We start from the raw sequence: 27662 nt of genomic DNA on the forward strand, positions 1-27662 counted from the left end.
TGCTGATCTTCATCCAAAGTGCTTCACAATCGGCTGTGAACTGCTACAGTGAGAGTTGGAGATCACGGCTTGACGAAGCCGTTAGCACCACATCGTCTGCAAAAAGCAGAGATGCAATGCTGAGGCCACCAAACCAGATCCCTTCAAAGCTTAGGCTGCACCTAGAAATTCTGTCCGTAAAAGTTATGAACAGAATCGGTGACAAAGAGCAACCTTGGCAAGTCCAACGCTTACTGAGAACGAATCCGTCTTGGCAATGTGGACCAAATCCTAGCACCGGTCGTGCAGGGACCGAACAGCCCTTACCAGAGGGCTTGCTACTCTGTGCTGCCGGAGCACGCCTACAGGACTCCCCGAGGGATACGGTTGAACGCCTTACCCAAATCTACAAAACACATGTAGACTGGTTGGGCAAACTCCCATGCACCCTCGAGGACCCTGCCGAGGGTGTAGAGCTGGTCCACTGTTCCAGGGCCAGGACGAAAACCACACTGCTCCTCCTGAATCCGAGATTTGACTTCCCGACGGACCCTCCTCTCCGGCACCCCTGAACAGACTTTACTGGGAAGACTGAGGAGTGTGATCCCTCTATAATTGGTACACACCCTTCGGTCCCCCTTCTTAAAAAGGGGGGCGGGGGGCACCAACACGGTCTGCCAATCCAGAGGCACTGTCCTTGATGTCCACAGGATTTTGCAGAGGCGTGTCAGCCATGACAGCCCCACAACATCCAGAGGCTTTAAGAACTCCGGGCGGATCTCATCCACCCCCGGGGCCCTACTACCGGGGTGCTACATATTTATAAACATGTACATACATAAACATATTTATGTACACTTTATTTTCATCTACATATGTATTTCCACTTGTAACCTGTCTGCATACAGCCTCGCTGCACGAAGTGCTCCGTCCCCCTCCTTCAGGTCAGGACTCTTACCCGCACCGCACGACGCATCCAGCACAGCAGTCAAGCACGCTAACCACTAAGCCAAAAGCCCACACTGGCATCTTTAGCTGCCAGCGCGCCCTCTTGAAGGCATCAGGAGAGAGGTTTCTATGCATCGCACATAACAGACCCTCGTGCACCCTTTACACACTTGCATTCACACACCCACGTATTATATGAGAAGGAGTGGGAGAATTAATGTACAGTGGTATGAAAAAGTAAACCTTTTGGAATATAACACATTTCTGCATAAAATCACCATCAAATGTGATCTGATCTTTGTCAAAATCACACAGATCAAAAAAACAGAGTCTGTTTTAACTAAAACCACCCAAACATTTATAGGTTTTCATATTTTAATTAGGACAATATGCAAACAATGACAGAAGGGGGAAAAATAAGTAGGTGAACCATCACATTTAATATCTTGTTGCCCCCCTTTTGGCAGCAATAACTTCAACCAGACGCTTCCTGTGGCTGCAGATCAGTCTGGAACATCCATCAGGACTAATCTTGGCTCATTTTTCTCTACAAAACTGCTATAGTTCAGTCAGATTTCTGGGATGTCTGGCATGAATCGCTATCATGCCATAGCATCTCAATGGGGTTCAAGTCTGGACTTTGACTTGGCCACTCCGGAACGTGTATTTTGTTCTTCTGAAACCATTCTGAAGTTTGATTTACTTCTGTGTTTTGGATTATTGTCTTGTTGCAGCATCCATCCTCTTTTTAGCTTCAACTATCTGACAGACAGCCTCAGGTTTTCCTGCAAAACATCCTGATAAACTTTTGAATTTATTCTTCCATTCTTCCATTGCAAGTTGTCCAGGCCGTGAGGTAGCAAAACAGCCCCAAATCACGGTGCTCCCTCCACCATGCTTCACGTTGGGGATGAGGTGTTGATGTAGATGAGCTGTTCCATTTTCCCAAATAATTCAACTTTGGTTTCATCATTCCACAAAATATTTTGCCAAAACATCTGTAGAGTGTCCAAGTGCCTTTTTGCGAACACTAAACGAGCAACCATGGTTTTTTTTTTTAGACAGCAGTGGCTTCCTCCATTAAGTTCTCCCATGAACACCATTCTTGTCCATAGTTTTACATATAGTTGACGTGTGCACAGAGATATTGGACTGTGCCAGTGATTTCTGTAAGTCTTTAGCAAACACTCTAGGGTTCTTTTTCATCTCTCTGAGTTTTTTTACCGCTAATCCTTGGCGTCATCTTTGGTGGACGGCCACTCATTGGGAGAAAATCATCAGTGACAAACTCTCTCCATTTGTAGACAACTTCTCTGACTGTCAATTGATGAACATCCAGACTTTCAGAGATCCTTTCTCAACTTTATAAAAATCAACAATCCTTGATTGCAGGTCTTCAGACAGCTCTTTTGAACGAGCCATGATGCACATCAGACAATGCACCTCATCAAAACAATTCTTACTAGGTGTGTGTTTTATAGTGGGCAGGGCAGCTTCAAAAAACTCGTCAGTGATTTGGCACACACCTGACTTAATTGTTTGGTAAAAATTGGTTTCAATTGCTCTTTAAGTCTCCGTAGGCAGAGGGTTCACTTACCTATTTTTCCCCCTTGTGTCATTGCTTGCATGCTATCCTCATTAAAATGTGAAAACCTATAAATGTTTCGGTGGTTTTAGTTAAAGCAGACACTGTTTTTTTTTTCCATCTGTGTGATTTTGACAAAGATCAGATCACATTTGAAGGGGATATTATGGAGAAATGTGAGAAATTCCAAAAGGTTCAGATACTTTTTCATACCACTGTACAGTGCATATTTATATTATTCATACATTATTTTATGGGTGTTATTTATACATAGACTTCATAATGATATCATTATGAAGTCTACAATTTATACTATTAATATTTTATTTAGATGTTTCAAACTATTATTTAATGTTCTTATGATAACATACTGTATGTATTTATAGGGTTTTCTATACACTTATTGATACTATATATATATATATATATATATATATATATATATATATAAAGGGTGTAACGGTACATCTATTTGTATTGAACTGTTTCGGTACGGGGTGCTCGGTTCGGAACAGAGGCGTACCGAACGAGTTTCTGATGTAATATAACCCTTACTTTTCGAGGTTGTGAGTCAATCGGGTTACAGTTTCTTTGTGTAGATTCTATTTATTCTGTCTTCTCTACTCTTATGAGGACCAACACGGGAGGACAGTATATAACTCAGAAACGTCAACGGCGCGACAACGTGGCCGGCGCAACAACGCAGTGAAACGCGGGCGTTAAAGTCAATCAGCCAATGCACACCAGTCGCAGTGCGGCCGCGTGTTAGACGCGTACCACAAGCGATTCAACGCGACGCACGCGAAAAGAACGGCAGAGTTTTATTTGACGCAAGACGCGGCCCTCCTACGTCAATACTACTAGCTAGGATCGGGCAGACCGGAAGTCACTCGTGTAAAAATACGGTGGATCCGGTCGATTTTCAAACTAATATGCAATCGTAACCCACTTTTTGAGTCCATCAGATCTCTTGAGTGGTAGATCGGGGCACAGTTGACTTGTCTTTGTTGATTTACTGCTGTCTTCTCTGCTATAATAATAACCAACACGGCCCTGTGTTCAATACTAAACCCTCCTACCACAACAAAACAAGTAGGAACTAATATTCACATAGGAACTAAAGTTATACAACATAAAATATACAATATAAATGAATACTACATCACATTTGTAAAATATAAACACATAATAAAATAAATAATAGCCCATTTAGATAAACTAAATTGAAATGAGCTAAAACACCAATAATTAAATAATAATAATACACAGATCAAGCTTACACAATTCAATTTATTAATTTCTGTGTGGCGCTTTAACTTGAAAACCCCCACTAATAAAGCTTTTGAAAACCGAAAAAAAAAAGATTCATTGAGGCATTTCATTTGTAAAATACATGTTAAAATCTTTGTCATTAGGATTGCTTTTTTCTTTAGCACAGGACTTCTTCTTTCAGAAAGAAAGAAAGCTGACCAATACGCGGGGTCTGAAAGGCAAATTGTTTTTGGATTATTATTTTTAAATACCCGCTACTTTTTGAGCAAAATTCTAGCTTTGTATTGGCTGATGTTCCTATTGTTGAAAGCACAAAAGTGTGTAATAAACAACTAGCACATTTAGATTTTGCATTTTATTTTCTTACTCTACCGAAAATGAACCGAACCGTGACCTCAAAACCGAGGTGCGTACCGAACCAAGATTTTTATGTACCGTTACACCCCTAATATATATACCAAAAAAAGTATGTTACAAATGAGGGGGGGGGCACCACTGTTTTTCACTTTATGCGGTTGTTTCTGGTCTCCACTGACAGCGATAAGTGAGGGATCACTGTACTCATATCCAGTCCTCCCAGCTGAAATGAATTTAACCCCTATTGTTGTCAGTAGGGAATTAATTTTAGGTCACTTCCTGCACATTTTGGGGTATTCCCAGCTCACATCCTGTACATTTTGGATCATTTCCTGTTGATTTTAGGGTATTTCTGGGTCACTTCCTGTTCACTAGTCACTGCCTGTAGATTTTGGGTGCATTTCCGGGTCAATTCCTTTTAATATCAGGTCAATATTTTCCCCATTTGGATGTTTATGTCAAATTTTGGTGCGCAAAAACAACTTTTTGTGTGCGTTGAGTTTTAGAATTAAATGTTTTCGCCATTGGAAATGGGGCTTTTTTAAAATCGTTAAACAGGTATTTTTCTCTGGAAGTTGTCTTAACTGAACAGAGGCAGCATAAAAGAGTTGAAAATGGATACTCCAGTGAAAAAGAAAGGCCTTGAAGATAAATTTGCTGGAAGATTAAATTGATTACATGTTATTTTTATAAGCTTTGCCCATCCCTGAGTTTATATATTGTTTCTGTAGCAACATGGTTTAGAAAATCAACAGGGTGACTCAAGCAAGAATGAGAAGAAAAAGCCGGGTGGCGTACTCGGAAAAAGTGAAGGCGGCTGGTTAGGCAACAGCGAGTGAATGGAGGGGGGAGGGAGATGCTCGACAGGTTGGAGCTCATCACAATTTCGCGCCGAGTAAACAAACGGCGTTCTGCTTTGACAACCAGCAGCAGAGGTGCGCACGTGTTACTTTTAACTCATTCGCTGCCGAACTGGGGAATGATCTCTCCCAGTTCAAATGAATTTGCAACCATCTTCCAGCAATAATAATACTGGTTCTCCGGTTATTTTGAGATGAGCTCAACGCGATTATCACTGTCGCGTACTGTAATGTCAGTCTGCAGCTGTTGTAATGTTAAAATTAGCATCATGACCGGAGTCATTAACACTTTGGCGGGGATGTGAGGGGGCATATCATATTTACGTAAAATGATCAAGTGTTTGTCTTACCTGTCGATACCCGACCATGATCATGCGCACCAGGACGATGTTGATGTTGGTTCCCAAAGATTCATCGTGGTAAATTTCATCAACCTGAAAGTAGGGTAAAAAAAATTATTACACACCAGCTGAATGAAAAAAAATGATCTCACTAATTTGAATAGGGCTTTAAAATAACATTTCAGCAATTTTTTTTTATATCAACTTGGTACACCCGCAAAACAGCCAGTGATCAGTGCTGTTTCATCAAGTAAAATACTTTAAAGCAACATTAGGTAACTTTTCAACCTTTATAAAGTATTTTCATAACATTTGTGATAATATGTCGACTGACAAGTGGTTGAATTACACCTCTATTATATCTTCAGGGGTCTGTATCGCTTTCACTGGCACTAATTACTTGGAGGAGGGTGCCACACAAAATAAACTACAAATATGTCCACTGCTTTACGGCATACGTGACTATCCCCATTCATTATAAAGATGGAAGCCGCCGCTTTTGCGCGAATTCTGCAAAGATGGCAGAGCAACATAAGAGACAAAAAGTTTTGTCTCAGGAGGAAAAAAATGGGAGGCTACCAGGATATACAGAATAAACATTGGTCCGGCTTTCACTCGCTGGCGTGACGCCTCCCTCAACCGAACTCATCAACGCTGACGAGTTCAGGTGGGATGGGGGTGGTTAGCCACACTAAGCTATACGGTTGCTATCTGTCATACGCTATTGTTTAGCGACAACTGGATTCCATTACCTTATTACTATTCAACCTTCTCGCAGCCGCTGGAAAAAGAAATTATGTTTTATCAATCTTCATGCGACCTGGTTTTTGATTGATTGATGATTTTATGACACTGTGCGGGTGTGCGCTGGTCCTCATGGGAAACATTCTTCCTTAAGGCAAAACACTACCGCTTTTGTCCACCGGTGTCGCTAAAATTGATCAAAACTGACAAGTTACCAGGTGTTGCATTTAAAAAACAGAATTAAATGTCTTTAACTCCTAAACATTAAGGAAAACCATATTCGTAAACTATTTAAACTAGTGCTGTCAAATTTATCGTGTTAACAGGTGGTAATTAATTTTTTAAATTAATCACGCTAAAATATTTGACACATTTAACGCATGCACAGAATGACCTGCTCATGCACTGCCTCAAACAGATTACAATGACGCCGTTTCTGCACATTGAGAGATAAAAGGCAGTGAAATGCGAATGGACACCGGCATTCAGTGGACCGCGCCTTTTATTGGAGAAAGCTTTAGTAACACTTTCACAACAAACATTACTATTGTGGCGAGCGACATGGAGAACAAGGACAGGAGATGAACTTTTTCTTAAACCGCTTTATTGAACACAACGCAGAACATATTCCATTTGCAGCCACCACTGACAATCATGGTTGCCCAACTTCCCATCATGCATTTGGGCGGCGCAGTTAAGTCGCTACAGTATCATTTAGTGAAAGCAAAACAAAAATAATATTCCTCTCTCTCAAAAAAATAACATTCACAAAAAGAAAAGCGCTTAATGCAAAGAGAACTGGTATTCCCAATCAAAATAACTTTGCAAAATACACATAAAACATTTTCAGACTTTGCCTTGGCTAGATCTCTAATTAATTTAAAACTCATTGACACTTTGTGGTGTATTTCAATCACTACCTTACGTGGTTAAAGACACTGTGGAAGAATGGCCCCATGTGACGTCCCGCTCAGCGACGTCAACAATGGCGAGCTATTAGTTTATTTTTTGATTGAAAATTTTACGAATTTTATTCAAACGAAAACATTAAGAGGGGTTTTAATTAGGGCTGTCAAACTATTAAAATTCTTAATCGAGTTAATTCAAGCTTAAAAATTAATTAATCGTAATTAATCACAATTCAAACCGTCTCTAAAATCTGCCATATTTTTCTGTAAATTATTGTTGGAATGTAAAGATAAGACACAAGATGGATATATACATTCAACATACGGTACGTAAGTACTGTATTTGTTTATTATAACAATAAATCAACAAGATGGCATTAACATTATTAACATTCTGTTAAAGCGATCCATGGATAGAAAGAATTGTAGTTCTTAAAAGATAAATGTTAGTACAAGTTATAGAAGTTTTATATTAAAACCCCTCTTAATGTTTTTGTTTTAATAAAATTTGTAAAAATTTTCAATCAAAAAATAAACTAGTAGCCCGCCATTGTTGATGTCAATAATTACACAATGCTCATGGGTGCTTAAGCCCATAAAATCAGTCGCACCCAAGCACCAGTAGAGGGCGACAAAACTCAAAAAAACACAAGTAACAAGTGGACATTGTGACACTGTGCTGTCATTTCAATCTGTTTGAGCGGGGCGTGTGCGTTAATTGCGTCAAATATTTTAATGTGGTTAATTAAAAACATTAATTACCGCCCATTTACGCGATAATTTTGACAGCCCTACTTTTAATATAAAATTACTATAACTTGTACTCACATTTATCTTTTAAGAACTACAAGTCTTTCTATCCGTGGATCCCTTTAACAGAAAGAATTTTAATAATGTTAATGCCATCTTGTGGATTTATTATTGTAATAAACAAATACAGTACTTATGTGCAGTATGTTGAATGTATACTTATGTCCATCTTGTGGCTTATCTTTCCATTCCAACAATAATTCACAGAAAAATATGACATATTTTAGAGATGGTTTGAATTGCAATTAATTACGAGTAATTAATTTTTAAGCTGTGATTAACTCAATTAAAATTTAATTGTTTAACAGCCCAAATTTTAACCAGTGGCAAACAAATGTGAACATAGACTGGGTGTGATGAGCATAAACAGGAACCCCGAGTGGATTGTCCGACGGGGGTGTTGCCCTCCAGACAACCAGCCAAGCGGAGGGGCTGGCAGAGATGGCTGGCAGAGATATTTTAACACTTAAAACACTATATAAACACTATATTACAGCTCCACGCATCATCTTACCTTTCTGTTTGACCCTCCCCTAGCCTAATCACGGCCACTTTATGCCCGCAAACTGGGTCCTTAGAGGTGCAGTCGCACCCCCCTCAGTGATTAAAACCCAAAAACTTAAAATAAAACTCAAAATTGACTGTACTCCTTACCTTTTAGGCGGAAGAAAAAAATGTTAATCAGCTACATCCAAGATTAGAGTTAAAAAAAAGATTGGAATAAATGCAAACCATTTGCAGTGGTACCTCTACTTACGAAAGTCTCGAAAAACTGTTGTCTATTGTTACGAGAGATATTACAGGAAATGAGAGGAAAAAGTACAGTACAGTACTGTAAAAGATACGTATGTACTTCCTGCTTTTGCTTTTAAATGTCGCGCCATAAGATCCTGCTGACCTATTGGTCATAATCTTTCCCATCATGCTTGAGCAAAGCGATTCTGCTCTCTTATTTCGGATTGGTTGATGATGTTTCAATATGGGTGTTGCAGTACGATGACGTGCACATGCGCAACAGTGTTGTTGTTAAAAGCGGGCAGGACGTCATTGCCAAAAGAGCACAAGTCTCCTCGCGTTTTTGTCTATTGAAGACTTTTTTTTAAGCCCACACATGGTTCACTACATTTGTAGCACATTAGAGCACAGCTCCCCTAACGTTTTTGTGTCATCAAGAGTAAGATAGGCGATAGGCACCATTTTGAAAGAGTAGGAAGGTAAGACATTTTATTTTGTACTTTCCTTTGCATTACAGTGATCCCTCGCTACTTCATGCTTCAAACTTCGCGCCCTCAGTCCAATGTTTTTTTTTTCCGATTAAAAAAATGAATAAATAAATACAGATGAGCTGTCCCCATCCGATAACGTAGTCTCACTCTCCATCCTGCTGCTTTTCTTAGGGGCCGTTTACATGGTGTCTCTCCGGGAATACGAAAAATTTCAAATTTACATTTGCATTCGCGTCACCATTTGAACACTGTCGCCAATTCCGCATGAAAACGATGTAGTATTCATACGAGGCCCTAGGGGGCAGTGCAGATTTACAGGGCGACAGAGAATGATGCACTTTGTCCCCACCAAGCGCCCTCAGCCCGGAAAAAAAATATGCCCGCCCTCTCGAAGCAATGTCATTTTTCCTTTTTTCAAAAAGGCACAAAAATTGAAACGCTCAACATTTTTAATTCAAAAATATTATTAAAACAGTAAATTAAAGCCGACATTCTGCCATATTTGGTGTATTTAATGTTTAGTAGCACCGCTGTGCACGGCCAATGTGATGTGTACGAGTGCTGACTTTAAGGGCGCGGTCTCGCGCTGCAGGAGCCTTTGATATGCATGCCGAGGAAGCCCCCTTCAACCCCCCGCAATCGGATTCTTCCACTTTGGAGGCAGGATTCAGAATTTTCCGTCTTCGCCGACACCATATGTACGCGAGGTGAGTCCGCTACTCAGTCATTGCGTCTTTGTCTCGCAGAGTCGCCATGTAAACTGCCACTTAGTCAGGCAGTGCACAGGAGTTGCTTATTAAAGTTAACGATGATTGACAGACGTTAAGGTTTGATCCTGCCAGTGATGCTTCAAAGCGCTGCATGCGTCAATCATCGTTTAGCTAGTTAAACAGTTGCTGCGGCAATTTCATTCCAAGTATTCACAGTTAGGTTAGGTATATGGAATGATTCAAATAAGTTTGGCTCTTGTTTTATCCCGGTTTTACCATTCTAAAATTTAATGCTGCGTTTAAGTAGTGAATGGAACACCTTGGGATATATACATGGAAAACGCGTCCCTGCTAATGGAATTTTCAGGTTACAAGACTCCTTCCAGAACCAATCAATTTCATAAGAAGTGGTTCCACTGTAAACTAAAAAAAAAGATGGCTTGAACTCCTTAAAAAAGCTAAAGGTAAACCATTTAAACCTAAAAAACAAGGTCAAAGTGAATTAGCCTCCTAAAACTTAAAACCATATAAATCTATAAAAGCAACATAGTCAAAATGGATAGGATTCCTTAAACACAAGGGAATGAAAAAAACAAATGTAAACCTTATAAACCTAAAAAATAAAAAGAATTCCAGAGCTAACGTTGCCAAAAAAATCTGTAACTCTTAATATGTCAGAAAATTTCCCAATGCAGCACAATTTAAAATTTAAGACCCAGCAGAAAAAAATTCAAGGCACTTTATCAAGATTAATAAATGTAAGACTTATGACCCAGCAACACGTCAGCTGCTCCAAGCCGCGGTATGCGCGACAAGCCCCTCCACCATTCCCGCCCGTTGTGAAGTTAACGAGTTTTATTTTGGACAAAAGGTCACTCGCTCAGCATTGTGGTGCGTAGTTAACAATCTAAACCGAGGACTTGACTCCGAAGCTGGGTCACGTTTCTTCACGTGACCCGGAATCTGGCTTGACGCACACCGTCCCATGCGGTGGACCCTGACTGAAAAGTTGTAGCGTGTGCAGGGTAAAAATACTTTTGCAGGTTTTAAGCGGGCGACACCCAGACGGCCGCCTGAGTTCACTCGGTTCCGGTGCTGTCATGTGGTGTGAGGCAGGTTTTAAAGTGCAGGATTACCTACAGCAGTGATGGAAATTGAGGTGTGTAGAAAATAGGTATGTGAGTAGGGAGGAGATTCTGACGGTATGATAACCTTAACCAAAACTAACAAGATTTCACGATGTCATGGTATTGCAGTTACAGCTCTTAAATGTGTTACGTTGAGATATCTGGGTTTTGATTAAAAAAAAAAAAAAACTATTGCATATTGGAAAATACCGGTAAGCATAATGATAAGTTAAAATAAATTAAAAAAACAAAAAAAAACTGAAATACTCTAAATAAAATTAAAATGAATGCAGTCCTTTGGGTGAGCCCAAACCCACAGCTCAACATTATAACCATTAGAACAAAAATAACTGAATTATTTTCCATAATAAGCATGTGTGTATCATGTTTACATTATAGACATACTCTCTTTCTCAACACAAAGAGAAAAAAACACCAATTATTACCACCGCTAGACACACTAAACACGCTGGAGTTAACTCATAGCTGGTGGGAAACGTTCATGACAGTGTTTACTAACCTTTCAATTCTATATAAATGCGAAATTATATTGGAGGTATTGCCTACTCAGCAGCCACCTTCCGCAAACATGTTTTACATGTCGGTTGGCCCTCCTCCTATAAGCCGCGCCCGTTGTAACTTTTCTGTAGCCGAAGTATTCCCATACCAGCAATTTCGTTTTCTTCGATGGGGGAAAAAGTTCAGGAGTTTCACCTCCTACAACCATTGTGTAGCACAGCTGACTCACTGACACTGGGCAACAACCGGTGGGGGAGGGTTGAGCCTTGTAGCCGCAAGCGAGGGATTTCTCCCTACATTTTTGGGACATAAAAAATAGCTAATACTGTAGGGACGGTATGACGGAATTTTTTTGCGGTTTTCATACCATGGTACACCTTGAAACCAGTAAACGGCACATGTCTAGTTGGAAATTAAGGTGTGTCGAAAGATGTTTCTATTTAACAAAATCAGTCACTTTTCACCTAAAACCATAAAAGGTTTTTCATTTTTTATGGTGCAAAATGAAGGCCAAAAATGTTGTACATGTAATTTGAAAAAAAGAAACAATTGAAAAAAATAAATTGAAAATGAATGTTTCGATGAAGTTTTTTTCTTGAATCTTTCAAAAGCAGAAAAAAAAACATTCCTTTTTTTTCAGTTACAAAATTGATATTCTCAGGTTCAAATATTAACTTTTTGGTTTCGGTTATGTAATTTTCACCTCCAGATTTTTTTTTTTTACTTTCAGATCTTGGCCGTGTTCCGGCCCTGGGGGCGCGGCCTCGACGAGAGGCGTGTTGGCTTGTGAGAGACAGTCTATCAAAGCAACCCCAAATGATGCTGCCTTCAGGAAACGTGGGTACTTTGATGGATTATGACGCCACACTCTTTCCACTTTTACTGCATTACTTCAGTGTCCTAAATCCCCGTGGCTTATGGAACCTATCAACTCTCTCAATAACAGAGGGGTGTCCCTACAACTAGCACAAACAAATGGCACCACTTCGGGTCCATTTTGCAATGAATGGGGGGCTGCGAGTGACGCCATCACTCGAAATTACCATAATTTTCGCACTATAAGGTGCACCTGACTGTAAGCCGCCACCCACCGCATTTGACACGAAACCGACATTTGTTCATAGATAAGCCGCATTGGACTATAAACCACAGCTGTCCTCACTAGATTATGGTATATTAACATCAAACGATATTAACCGGTAACACTTTATTAGACAACAGCATCATACGACTGTCATAAGACCAAATGAAACACCATGAAGCTTTGAACCAATTGGCTGCAAGTTCATTGATTCAAGACGCTTCATTTGGCCATCACTGCTCCCATAGGGGAGACAGTCAACCTCTGCTGCCACCTGTCGTCCAACATGCCTCCTAGCATGCATTGCAGCGCTACAGATGTAAATAACAATCAAAATTCATGTTCTGTGCTAATTATTTATTCAGTTACTGTTCCAGTTGTTTCATTAATTGCTAGTTATGGTATTTGGGAACACTTTAATTGACAGTGGCGCCATAAGATTGTCATTAGACAAACATAGTTATGACATGACACTGTCATGAGCAATAATGAATGCTTATAACAGTTGTAATTTAGTGGTATCCAGATAATTATCTCACTTTTGAATGGATGTAAAAGATCCGAGCTGGACATGAATGGAGTTAGTGACATAATTTGACGGATGACACTTAATGACATCTGTCATAAGCATTCAGTAATGCCCATTATAGTGTCGTTTCATAATTATGACAGTCTTATGATGCTGCTGTCAAATGAAGTGCTACCTATTAACCCAAATAAATCAACAAATAAGCCGCACTGGACTATAAACCGCAGGATTTAAAATGAAGGTTAAAAAGTAGCGGTTTATAGTCTGAAAATTACGGTAATATATCAATATCTCAAAAATGATAGCAGAAAAACAAAAACAAAACTGCACATACTAGCAAAAAGATGTTACGCTGCATTCGCATTTTCCTTTGGATTTCGGACACATCGCTTCTCTAGGTAGAAGTCAACAACCTGGCATATTTTCCAACTTTTATTCATCAAAACTGACCAAAAGTCATCTAGAATGATTACAAAAGACAAACCACGTTTCCTGAAGGCAGCATCCTTTGGGGTTGCTTTGATAGGCTTTCTCTCACAAGCCAATAGGCCTTTCGTCAAGAAAAAAATATTTGAATGTGGAAAAAAAAGAAACTGAAAAAAATTAGATCTAAAAAAAAAAAAAAAAATCTCAAGGTGAAAATTACATAACTGAAACCAAAAAGTTCCTATCTGAACCTGAAAATATCAACTTTGTAAATGAAAAAAAACATTTTTTTAGCTTTTGAATGATTTTTGAAAAAATCGAATCAATCGGTTTTTTTTTTTCAGATTACAATACTTTTAGCACCATAATGTTTGACAATTTCGCTGCTGAAACCTGAGAAATTTGAATGAAAGCCATTCTTTTTAACATAACGCCAGATCTAAAAATGACAATGTTATATATTTCACGTTTCGAGGGATTTGGATGGATTGTTGCTTAACCAAAAGATGTACCGTTACACTCCTGCTTTTAGTTGGACAATAATGTTCCACTTGGATTGGACATGTGTCAGTGAGTCCTCAGCCAAACCCTGAGGCGGTGAGCTTCTATCGATTAACCGTTGGTCTGACATTTCGACAGGCGTAAACATCCGCATACAGTATATTCCACCAGTGTAACTAACCAGAAATCCTCACTGGGGATGTCCCGATCCAACCACGTGATTGGATATGGAGCCCGATTGTGTCATTTTCAGCAGCTCAAAATTGAGCTTTAGGGCCAACAGAAACAAAATATGTGTGCTTTATAATAAATCTAATCAATCAATGGCGGAAAAGTTACAGACGAGGCTGAAAAAGCAGTTTCTGCTCTTGCACCCCTCTTTAAAATAAACTGCTGTATTTTAAGCCAAAAGAACGGTTGTGTTTGATAGAACAATCTGTCTATATGCTGCCATAGCAGATTCATGGCACATTAAGCCCCCGAACTATTTCTAATTTGTCCCTTTTACCCTGGAAACCCCCGTTTACAGACGTTGCGCAACAGCTTTTGTTTCAACCTAGCCATAAAAAGAAGGTAAGTAATCGTATTTATTATTCGAAATGTCTGTCATTTTTAGCTTAGAATCATTAATCAATGTCTAATATTTAGTTAAAAAAAAAAAGACAAAAAAATTATCCACTCGTATATTTTAAACTTTTAAACAAATTACATCACAATGAAAAAAATGGTGTCCGTAAAAAAGTCACAGATATCTACCTCATAACTATCGCTTAATTGTATTTTTTTCTTTACTGTCGCATTTTCCGCAATATTTTAGATGATAAATAATCGATCCAAACAAAGAACAAAAAACGTTTTAAAAAAAACGTTTAAAAGGGTAAAAATATGAAAAACAACATCTCGACCACTCCTTGAAGTCTGTTCAGAGAAAAGCGAGTGGACACAGGCGTTCATTGACAATCAGACCACCTTTTTCTTAACACGCTTAATTGAACACCACGCAGAACATACTGTATAACATTTGCAGCCACCACTGACAGTCATTGTTGCCTAACTTCCCATCGTGTATTTGGGCAGAGCGGGAGACAATCTTTTTCTTAACACGCTTAATTGAACATAATGCAGACCATATTGTATACCATTTGCAGCCACTACTGACATTCATAGTTGCACAATTTCCCAGCATGTATTTGGGCAAAGTGGGAGCCAATCTTTTTCCTATCACGCTACGTTGAACACAACGCAGACCGTTCTGTATACTGTTTGCAGCCACTACTAACAATCATGGTTGCACAACTTCCCAGCATTCATTTGGGCAGAGCAGTTAAGTCGCTACAGTATCATTTAGTGAAAGCAGAGCAAAAATAATATTCTCATCTCTAAAAAAAAGTAATGTTCACAAAAAGAAAAGCGCTCAAGGCAAAGGGAACTGGCATTCCCAATCAAAATAGTTATGCAAAATACACATCAAACTTACTCAGGACTTTGACTTGGCTAGATCTGTAATTAATTTAAAACTTGCTATTGACACCTTGTGGTGTATTTTCAATCACTACTTTACTTATATTTCCATTCCAACAATAATTTACAGAAAAATATGGCATATTTAAGAGATGGTTTGAATTGCGATTAATTACGATTAATTAATTTTTAAGCTGTGTTTAACTCGATTAAATTGATTTAATCGTTTGACAGCCCTAATATACTTATATATATATATATATATATATATATATATATATATATATAATATGTGCAGGAAAGAGATGTGGGGTGTTTTCCTCTGAATACATTGGCTTATGATCAGATCAGGACTTGATATCAGCAGATCCTCGAAATCAGGTGACTGACAGCCTAATCTTTACTTTTACAAATGCATAAAGGTTTTGAGAAACACTTATTATTTTTTTCATGTCGGTAATGATTGTGGCACTATTGGAGCCAAGTATTTTTAAAATGGTAATTGATGTGAAAACGTAACTCAGTGGCAGCCATTGACGATGATAGACGTCCAATCAGTTTGAACAACGAGAGCTGAACAGCGAATAATCCAGTTGAAATGAATTGGACGACTGTTGTCGTCAATGGCATCCAGTAAGTTAAGCAACCACTCCAATACGGAATGCTTCAGTTGCATATCGTCCCCCCCCCCCCTTACAGGATGCAAGTTCATGATAAGTCCTCGGGGGCCATAATTGCAAAGCCAGGAGGAACACACATGTACAAACACACAAATTCAACTACAAATGAGAGAAGCAGCTGTTGACCCGAGGCACGAGTACGCAGCATCGCATCTCGGCCTGCCCGCAGATGGAACAACGCGGCCATTGTGCAGTCAGGCAACCTCGACGGCCACCTTGGCCTCGCGCAGACAGGATGTTCAGTAATCAATCCCTCAGGGGAGAATTCCTCCAGGTGGTACAACGTACTCTGCGGCCAACCAGAAGGATGGGGGATTTGTGTGGGCACGACTTTTTCTGGCTTACTTGCAAACTGTTGCGTGTGCTTCTTCAAGAAAACCCAAGTTCAAACGTGTAGATTGGATAGCCGTGACCCACTGCTGAATATATTAGCGTGGAAGGGGTGATAGCCAAGTTTATCTAGACGATTCAGATTGGGAAAAAACCTTCATACAAAGAAATCCCTCTATATCAGTGTTTTTCAACCTTTTCTGCGTTACGGCACGTTTTTACATTGGAAAAGATCTCGCAGCACACCACAAACCAAAAATGTTCCAAAATTACTTTCTGTACAATGAATTTAATTATAAAATAATTTCTCAATATTTATACTTACTCAGTGTGAAACTTGAGCCTGTTTAGATGAATCTTTTCAACATTTATCAGTCTCTCTGTTTTTATTTTTCAATAGCAGTTAGGCTTGAAAAGCTCAGAATTATCAGACGGGGATTTTAGCAATGTCTCGAACCGCATCAGGGCCGACCACGTTTTACAGGCAGGTAGTAGTAATGTCTCTGCCACAGTGTGGGACTTTTTGGATTTAGCAACAAGTTCAGCAACAAGGTAACTGGCTTTGAGGGCTTTCTCATATACAGTACCTTTGTAGTTTTTCTAAAACAAAAGTAGCCAGTTTTTCTGTGTTTTCACGAAGGCGAACAAAGTAGTCCATCGACTTGTTTTGAGAGATGGGGGTTTCGTTTGGTAATGATGTTTAAGCTTGTTGGTTACCCTGGCGCTGTTGGTAGCTGCTTGTGTCGCATTCAAGAACTGCTAGGATTTTAGCCATCAGCCACCTTGCTGTCCTCGACAATTTGTTGGAATAAAACACAAGGAGGATTTAATGGTCATCACATATGGATAAAACTGAAAGGAAATTACCGTGTATATCGACACTTGACGATTCTAATCAAATGATGTACAGTTGACAAGCTGGGGTCCACATTGTCACAGACAGCAAGGTGGCTGAAGGCTAGAATTTCGAGCAGTTCTTGAATGTGACACGAGCAATACCACGCTTATCTGCACATGACTGCAATCTTCTACCTACTTTTTCCTTTCAACTGCAACTCCGCCTGACGACGTTAAAAAAGATGCGATATTGGATCTTTTCTCGCGGCATTGGATCATTTCTCGCGGCACACTTGACGGTCTCTCATGGCACACTACTGTGCCGCGCCACACCGGTTGAAAAACACCGCGCTACATGACGGTGTTGCGTTGTTTTGGATATGAGATCAGCACAGTTTTTGAGATTGGAGAAGTTTGTGGAAGAGAAATGACTACATTTTGGAAGTTTTATGTACAGTGGACCCACGCATATTTGCAGTTTTGGACAGTAATTTTTCAGCATTTAAATATATACATATATATATATATATATATATATATATATATATATATATATATATATATATATATATATATATATATATATATATATGATATATATATGATATATGATATATATATATATATATATATATATATAATATACCCAACTTACGTGATTTCGACTTTACAACGCAGGAGTCTCGTCCGCCATTTTCACCAGTCATTTGTTGCTGGTTTTTTTTTTTTTTTTTTTTTTTTTTTTGTGTCACGTAAACAGTACTTTATTGTACCTCACAGTATGTTATTTTTTACTTGAGTTTATTAATATGACTGTTCTGCCTAGGGCTGCAACTAACAATTATTTTCATAATCAACTCATTTTCTCCCAAAAACGTATAAATACGTTTTATTTTTAATTGTTTCAGTGTCCCAAAGACGTATTTATACGTCTTTTACGTTTTTTTTTTTTTTTTTTTTTTTTTTTTTTTTACAAGAGACATCTCTGGGTTCTGATTCAATTTAGCTCCAAAGCACAATGCTGAAAATCCATTTTAAAGCAATAAAACTGGCCACTGGAGGGCAGTAGCGCATTTGGTAAGACCCGCAACCCGATTTAACAGCAACGATCGGCCGGGCCAGACGGCCGAGGCGCCGGCGGAAGACGACCGAATGAAGAACAACCTAGAGGATGCCCGGGATGCCAGGCGCTGGACGACCGAGCAGAACGACCGGGAGCACCAGTGCAGCGGACGATGCCATTGAGTCCATGCTGCTCGCCGAGCAGACCCCGCAGAGACTCAAAAAATTCCGTCTTTATGAGACAGGCGGCGGCTATGAGGGAAAAGTTTACCCGGCTGTCACGACCACAACAGTGTCATCTCTCAGTTAGTTATGTGTAAATAAATTGTTACTTTTCTATCAAAAGCTCTATTTGTCTTGTTGTTTGTTATTTTGTAATAGGAAAACATTATTCAGATGTTTGGGATGTAACTAAAGCAAAAAAACAGCTGCGTTAAAGTTATGTTTGAAATGTATGCTTTCACAAAAAGCTCAATTTCTCTGTTTTTTCATCTGAAATTGGAAAATTGCTCAGACTAAGCTATTTTCTAATGCTGATTTCTAAAGAATGGAAAAAGATATGAGCTTACTTTTTTCTGCTGAAAGAAGAGAGTCTAATCTTTCTTTTGGTGGGTTCCAGAATTTTCTGTGGGCTTTGCAAAATCAGTCAAAATCCAGTAAAATGGCCGGGAGCGAAGGGGTTGCACCGGTGAAAATGGCTGGGAGTGAATTAGTTAATCGGACGATTAATTCAATGATTAATCAGATAAATGTCACTTCTTCCAATTACCTCCACAATTTACCTTGAAGTTGTTTTCGGCATGTTGTAAGTAGCAATGAGGACAATATGGATGACTAGTTCCTTCAACTATATCAATTATCAAAATTCATTGGCAACTATTAATAGATTTAATCGATTCGTTGTTGCAGCCTCATTAGGAAGCAAGTTTAGAAAGTAAAATGGTGGATTGTTGTTTTCCAATGTAGATTTTTGTTCATGTACTACTTTGACCTAACAAAACTATATAATAATTAAGAAATCTGATGATATTTGCAAATGAGTTTTATATATGTTATCATTTCAAAAATTTAGACAAGTTTAAGGGGAGGAAGATCCTAAACAATGAATCAGTTATCAAAATAGTTGTCGATTAATTGGCTAATTGATTAGTTGTCGATTAATTGATTAATTGTTGCACCTCTAGTTCTGCCCTTTGACGAAATGTGTATTTGATTTTAATATTGACTTTTGTTTTGTGATGCACGAGCGAGAGAAGGGAAAGATTACAGTTTAGCTCGCTGTCTAGCTAGGATTTAGCGCCAACGTACAGTACAACGACGTGTAATACATGTTTTTGGATGGTTATTTTTAGATTTAGGGCGTATGTGGTTGAAGTTATAAATTACTTCTTCCAAAAAGTGACTGAATTAGTTACCTCACTGTAAGAGTAATTAGTTACTAAGCAAAGTAACTGACATTACTTGTCATGTTTTACACGTTATCAAATTCTATAAATTCCATAACATCTTTCATATCAAAGATGTTTATATCACAGTATTTTAGAACATTTGGTATGCATTCGGATTAAATATTAGTCCGTGAAGAAATCACAAATGTAAACTGACCATTAACCAGTGCAAAGCTCTGAAACTGTGTGTTACACCTACTGCATAACATTGGCGTCTTTTTAAATTACTTACAGTGGCTGCTGCTTGCCAAAAAAAAAACTAATATCACTCGTCTTCGAAGCGGGCGCAGGAGGCGGTATGTTGTCGACATGTATCTCTGTCGGGGCTGTGTGAGTGTGAGCGTGTGTGTGTGTGTGTGTGTGTGTGTCGGGGGTGGATCAAGTCATTAGCCAATCAAACGTGTGTCTGAGCGGGAAAAAAATGGACCGGGGAATTCAGCAAGTGAAAAGGGGTAAATGTAAGCTTGAACATAATGAAAATAATTCACTTAATAATGGTAGGGTCAATTCTATCCTTACAACAAATGGGAAGACAATCTAAATTACCTGTGTAACTGAACTCATTATACATATAATGCATATAAGGTTGCTTAAAGGTTGGTGGGGACAATTTGAACATCCTGAAGAGTTGCTAGTATTATGTCCCTACCGTCCCTATGCAAACCTACGCCCTTGATGTATTGGTTTAGAGATGTGAACGTGTCATGTCCTTTAGCAGCATGCTTAGGTATGAAGGGGTAAAACGATATATTGATTCTTGGAAGGAGCATTTTGGGATACAAAGTGTCACGATACTGTGGGGCAAATAAGTATTTAGTCAACCACCAATTGTGCAATTTCTTCTACTTGAAAGATTAGAGAGGCCTGTAATTGTCAACATGGGTAAATCTCAACCATGAGAGACAGAATGTGGAAAAAACAAACAGAAAATCACATTGTTCTAGGTCTAACGGGGCTCCACTCGTTACCTGTATTAATGGCACCTGTTTTAACTCATTATCGGTATAAAAGACACCTCTCCACAATCTCAGTCAGTCACACCCCAAACTCCACTATGGCTAAGACCAAACAGCTGTCGAAAGACACCCGAGACAAAATTGTAGAACTGCACTGGGCTGGGAAGACTGAATCTGCAATAGGTAAAATGCTTGGTGTAAAGAAATCAACTGTGGGAGCAATTATTAGAACACGTAAGACATACGAGACCACTGATAATCTCCCTCGATCTGGGGCTCCATGCAAGATCTCACCCCGTGGCGTCAAAATGATAACAAGAACGGTGAGCAAAAATCCCAGAACCACATGGGGGGACCTAGTGAATGACCTACAGAGACCTGGGACCACAGAAACAAAGGCTACTATCAGTAGCACAATGTGCTGCCAGGGACTCAAATCCTGCACTGCCAGACGTGTCCCCCTACTGAAGCCGGTACACGTCCAGGCCCATCAACCCCATAGAAAATCTGTGGAGGGAGTTGAAAGTCCGTGTTGCCCAACGACAGCCCCAAAACATCACTGCTCTAGAGGAGATCTGCATGGAGGAATGGGCCAAAATACCAGCAACAATGTGTGAAAAGCTTGTGAAGAGTTACAGAAAACGTTTGGCCTCCGTTATTGCCAACAAAGGGTACATAACAAAGTATTGAGATGAACTTTTGGTATTGACCAAATCCTCATTTTCCACTATGATTTACAAATAAATTCTTTAAAAATCAAACAATGTGATTTTCTGTTTTTTTTTTTCCCCACATTCTGTCTCTCATGGTTGAGGTTTACCCATGTTGACAATTACAGGCCTCGCTAATATTTTCAAGTGGGAGAACTTGCACAATTAGTGGTTCACTAAATACTTATTTGCCCCACTGTATATAACTATTTTGATATGTTGTCGCACCCCTAATTGGATACCACAGAGCATTTCTTTTCCCAATTTTTTTCAATTTTTAAAAATATTTTTCAATTTCATTTTTAACATTTGTGTACCTTTTTTCTTTATTTAATTCTTTGTTTTTCCTTTTTTTGGAGGAACCTTCTAGTGAAAACTGCTCAGAACTTCATCAGCATTTATTCATGTAAAAGAAGGAATAAACATTTTTCTCTTCAGTGCATTTTCATTTGTCGTTAATTATTTTATTTTAATTAGGCAAGACAATTAAAAAGTCAAGACAATAGAAGGATGAATTATTGTCGTTCCTCTCCGTTACCCCACCCACCTGCCAGTCAACTCTTTAATTGGGCCGGCGCAGCTTATCAGACCACCGTGCGGGCTCTGGGTGGTAACTGTTACCGAGTGAAACCAGCGCCCTGTGAAAATCTGACTTGAGGGATTTGGGACACATAAGTAGATTACGGTGGTAGGAGCTGCTAGAGTCCGTAATGAATGAGCTGAAGATTTAATCCATAAACAGTACGGAAAAAATAGCGGAGGTCTGCTGGAAAAAATGACACCCGACACCCGAGGAACCCGACGCCCCCGACTTACGATGTTCATGAGGGTCAGCACGTAGTTCTGGACGTGCTCTTTGCCGTGGAATCGCACCACCGAGTCATCCACGGCGAGCAGAACCTCGATGTTGTAGTCCTCCTCCTTGGCGTGACGACGCTTGCGTTCCGATTCTGGTACTTGCTGCTTGAGCAGGTCCACAGCTGCAGGGAGGTCCGCGATTCCAAAGTCTGACACTGCAAGAGTTTGGTCAAAGTCAATATTTGCTGCAACAAACAAGTTTACACCACACTGTGGAATGTGTTGAAAGATGATACTACAGAATAATGATTGAAATTGCTTGGCTGTCTGTCTAATTTGCTTAGTAGTTATTTCTAGTAATATACCATTCGTTCAGTTGTTTTTTTTCTTTTTATTTCACACAAATTTAGCCAGCAACTGGAGCTGTTAGCATTTTTCGTTTCATGTAATGAGATAAAATCACCTTGCTTGTATTTTCTATGTTCATACTGACACAGTATATTGGAAAGCAAGATTGAAAAGTACAGGATATCCATGTGTAAAATGCTAACAGTTTTTATTTCTGGCAAACTAATTTGAAGTTGGAAATGGATTGAATGTGTGATGCATAGAATCCATTTCAATACAGTATGTCAGAACGTTTTTAAATCAATCTGGATGTCAGACTTTGAGTTATTATTATGAAAATAGCGCCAGTCAAAGATCAAAGTGTACTTAACGTCTTTTTTTGACCACGACTTGGAATGATATTTTTGTGTTTGTGTTTTACAACAGATTATGTCGATGTACAAGTAGTTTTTTTCGTCTGTGGTTACAAGTGACTTTTGTCTCTGAAAACGCGACAAGGAGGAGACAAAACTCGTGAGGTTGTAATTGGTTGTTTTTAACCTGTAGCAAAGAAAAAACACCCGTAGAACAAAAAAATCACTTGTAAACGAAAAAAAAACACTTGTAGAAATTTTTTTACGTTATGTTTTTTTCATGTTTATTTCACAACGCAAAATTTGGAAACAAGTTGTTGTTTTTTTGTATAACAAGTTAAAATTAGTCATTTTAAAGGTATTTTTTTTATTTTAAAACTAGGTTACGAGTATCTTTTTTGGCTCATAAAACTCGACAAGAATGTGACAAAACTTGTGCACTTGTAATTGGTCAGTTTTAACCTGTAGTGAAGAAAAAACACCTGTAGAACAAAAAAATCACTCGTAAACGGAAAAAAAAACACTTGTAGAAATTTTTTTTACGTTGTGTTTTTTTCATGTTTATTTCACGACGCAAAATTTGGAAATATAAGTTGTTGTTTTTTTGTTTTACAAGTTAAAATTAGTCATTTTACAGTTTTTTTTATTTATTTTAAAACTAGGTTACGAGCAGAGGTTGCGCTAGACTTTTTCGTTGTCTGACATTTTGACTGACAGGGTCATAAAAATCCGGTCTTAATCTATTTTGACCTGTCACCTAAATTTTAAAAATGATAATAATGACATATTCAATAGTATTTAGTTTTCATTCATTTTTAATTAATATTGTAATGCTTGCTTGGCGGTGAAAAATTAGACACGGAAGTCGTGGTATTTTTCTCCCTCTTTTTACTCTGCTTACCGCCAGCAACACCAACAAAACAACAACTCCGCCCCCAAAGAAAAAGAGGAAACTAGGCGGCAATCTAGTCCACCAATTGGATGACGCGCTGGCACACCGGGTGCACCAATAAGAACCTCGCCTTGATGTGTCAATCACGGTGCCGCTGACTGTGGCCCCAGTAGGTAGGCTACATATGGAACAATGAAATTAACAGTTCACCTGCTGTGGCCTGAACGCAGTCTTCCTCCTGGTGCATGGACTTGAATTGCGTGCTCGCTTGTGCATAATCAAATGTCTCAAGTGGGATTCCTTCAGAGGCTACTGTCATGAGGTTTTGGACCTTTGCCTCGGACAGACGACTTAGTTCGGACACTCAGTTGCCTTGACATTTTTCCGAGTAAGGCCAACGACGTCATGCATTAAGAGAGACAATAGCTAATTAATATGCTCACTCGCCACCCTGTGGTCTGGGGTGTGAATTGCAACCTGTCAAAATGACAGATGGACTTCAGTTTTTTCCGTCACCGTTTTAAAAAAACGGTCAACGACGGAAAATATTCGGGTAACGCGACCCCTGGTTACGAGTATCTTTTTTTGGCTCATAAAACTCGAGAAGAATGTGACAAAACCTGTGCACTTGTAATTGGTCATTTTTGACTCGAAGTGAAAAAAAAACACCTGTAGAACAAAAAAATCACTTGTAAACGGAAAAGAAAACACTTATTGACATTTTTTTTTACATTGTGTTTTTTTTCATGTTTATTTCACAACGCAAAATTTGGAAATACAAGTTGTTTTTTTTGTTTTACAAGTTAAAATTAGTCATTTTAAAGTTTTTTTTATTTTATTTTAAAACTAGGATACGAGTATCTTTTTTTGGCTCATAAAACTCGAGAAGAATGTCACAAAACTTGTCCACTTGTAATTGGTAATTTTTAACCCGAGGTGAGGAAAAAACACCTGTAGAACAAAAAAAAAAAAATACTTGCAAACAGAAAAACAACTTGTAGAACAATTTATTCCTTTGAGTTTTTTTCATTTTACAACGCAAAATTTTGGAAATACAAGTGTTTTTTAGTTGAAATTGGTCATTTTACAGGGATAATTTTCATTTTACAACCTCACTTCTTTTGGCACGATTCTATCTCCATACTTCTGGGACGCGTCTAAAACGCGGCCGCACTGCGACTGGTGTGCATTGGCTGATTGACTTTAACGCCCGCGTTTCACTGCGTTCTCCCGGCAGCCACTTTGTCGCGCCGTTGACGTTTCTGGGTTATATACTGTCCTACCGTGTTGGTCCTCATTACAGTAGAGAAGATGGAGTAAATCTAATCTACACAAAGGAACTGTAACCCGATCGACTCACAGCCTCGAAAAGTAAGGGTTACATTACGTCAGAAACCCGTTCGGTACGCCTCCGTTCGGAAACTTTTCTAATTGTATTTAACGTTACAGACAAAATGTCTTACACTCATCCAGTCTTCAGTTTTGGCTTAGAGAAGGGCTATCAAATTTATCGCATTAACGGCGGTAATGAATGTTTTTTTAATTTAATCACGTCAAAATATTTAACGCAATTAACGCATGCGCTGCACGACCCACTCACGCATTGTCGCGTTCAATCTATAATGGCGCCGTTTCACCTATATATAGAGCTAAAAGGCAGCGTATGATGAGTAGATTGAATTTTGGCAGTCTTTGGAACCTTTTTTTAATTGGCTAAAGCCTTACAATCCCTCTCTCAACAATTAGAACTATCGTGGGAAGCAATGTGGGGAAGGGAGATAGTAGTTGATCTTCTTCTTAACACCATGTGTCATTTTCCAACGCAGAGAAGATATATCAATTGGTGCCACTATGCACAGTCATGGTTGCACTTCCCATCATGCATTTGGGCAGAACAGTTAAATGGCTACAGTGTCATTTACTGAAAGCTCAACAAATACACTAGATGGCAATATTTAGTCACAATATACAAAGTCACGTTTATCCTTTGAGAATTACAAGTCTTTCTATCCGTGGATCCCTCTCACAGAAAGAATGTTAATAATGTAAATGCCATCTTGAGGATTTATTGTCACAATAAACAAATACAGTACTTATGTACTGTATGTTGAATGGATATATTCGTCCAAGTTTTATTTATTCTTTTATTAATGCATTGCCAAAATGTATATGATCGGGAAAAATTATCGGGAATGATTGGAATTGAATCGGGAGCACAAAAAAAAAAGCAATCGGATCGGGAAATATCGGGATCAGCAGATACTCAAACTAAAACGATCGGGATCGGATCGGGAGCAAAAAAACATAATCGGAACAACCCTAGTTACACCCTTACTGTTTGGTCTTATTAATGTCCCACCTCAGTAAATATACTTATATACTGTAGTTTAGTTTTTTATTGCTAAGATTCGTACATCTTACGTGTAAGAATCCTTGTTAGAGTAATATTTCCAAGCGTTTTCCCGATTGATGGACACATGGCTCTTAAAATAGCTGCTACCGACGGCGATCGATGCCCAGTCCATTTGAACTGGGAGTGTGGCAGTGAACTAACAAATTTTAATTTGCTGTCGGATCTCCCAGGTCAAAAAAGTTGGATGTCTATAGCCGTCAATGGCACTGTAACATGCCCGCCCTAACCTTCATTACGTAGCTCCACTCCATGCTTCCCCGTTTCCCGCATGACGTCCGAACGACGGTACACCACGTGCACGCGCCCCTTGTCCTCCACATCCTGTCGTCCCTTCTCGAGGGGCTCGATGAAGAACTCGCCATCGTCGGTGCGGATCAGGCCTGCCTGAAAACAGAACAAAAAAGGGGTAAAAAAACAAATTTCAAACCAATGCACTCTCTCCCTCCTCCCCATCTTGAAGGGCCAGTAATTAGAGCAGAGGCCAAATGGCTGGAAGATGTCGAGGAGGTTTGGAGGGTTAGCGAAGGGGGGGAGATGACGCAGGTAGACATACTTTGTTATTTTGGAATGTCTGCTCTCACTTCAGCTGGACATTTCTATAGTTTTTGGGCTTTAGATGCAATATGATGGAAATGTCTTCAATTTTACAAACATTTGGAATATTCTTTCATCCCTACAGGGCAAGTTAACGTACTAATAATCTAACGTAGTTAATTTGATTGCGCATTAACATCAGAGCCACAAAAGAAGAAGTTAAGCCTTTTGTCTGTATAATCTGAGTCTGATTCAACTGAGAAGAGTGTGCCTCAAGACAGAGAAGAACCCAGCATAATTTTAAAGTCCTGTCATTTAAAGTGATGGTTAAACATCATGTGCCTGTGAATGATAATTTTCTTCCACTGGTTATATTGTACAGAATGACTGCGGTTAAAAAAAAAAACTGAAAATGTTAGTAATCTTGGAAAGCCAATTTTAAAGTCTAATAGGGATAGAAAGACTTGAAGTTCTTCAAAGATAAACGTTATTATAAGTTAAAATAGTTTGATGTTAAAACCCCTCGTGATGTTTTCGTTTTTATACAATTTGTAAAATTAGTTTAACTAGTAGGTCGCCATTGTTGTTGACGTCACTGGGTTACTCTGCCGGGCTTTCAGAATATGACTAGTGACATGAACATGCCGTCTGTTCAGCCCTTTCAATTTGAACCCGAGAGGAACATTAATGAGCATGACAGCAGTGTCGACATATCACAAAACGAGCAGCAAAAGCAAAATGAACAGGAAAGACAGGATGAGACGAAACAAGAAGAGGAAAAAAACGGTGTTTTGCCAAAATATGCTACAGCGAAATGTCCTACCAGAGGCAAATTTGACACCCAAAGTACTACCTTGCGCCTTTAGCTTGTTTTGTTTAGATGCATACAGACAGAACACACTCACGATGCCTTAAGA

General features: G+C 39.0%; 1 protein-coding gene across 1 annotated transcript in view; it reads right to left on the minus strand.

Annotated features, from left to right (window-relative positions):
* The window catches only part of LOC130909777 (A disintegrin and metalloproteinase with thrombospondin motifs 3), a 126974-nt gene that overhangs the window by 42147 nt on the left and 57165 nt on the right, over positions 1–27662 (minus strand). Inside the window, exons 5-7 of the mRNA XM_057826613.1 lie at positions 26439–26595; positions 22224–22420; positions 5352–5435 (exon numbers count right to left, since the gene is read on the minus strand). Of these exons, the coding sequence (XP_057682596.1) occupies positions 5352–5435; positions 22224–22420; positions 26439–26595 (438 nt within the window). The remainder of the gene's footprint in view (positions 1–5351; positions 5436–22223; positions 22421–26438; positions 26596–27662) is intronic.

Source organism: Corythoichthys intestinalis, chromosome 21, assembly GCF_030265065.1.
Source record: "Corythoichthys intestinalis isolate RoL2023-P3 chromosome 21, ASM3026506v1, whole genome shotgun sequence".
Classification (NCBI taxonomy): domain Eukaryota; kingdom Metazoa; phylum Chordata; class Actinopteri; order Syngnathiformes; family Syngnathidae; genus Corythoichthys; species Corythoichthys intestinalis.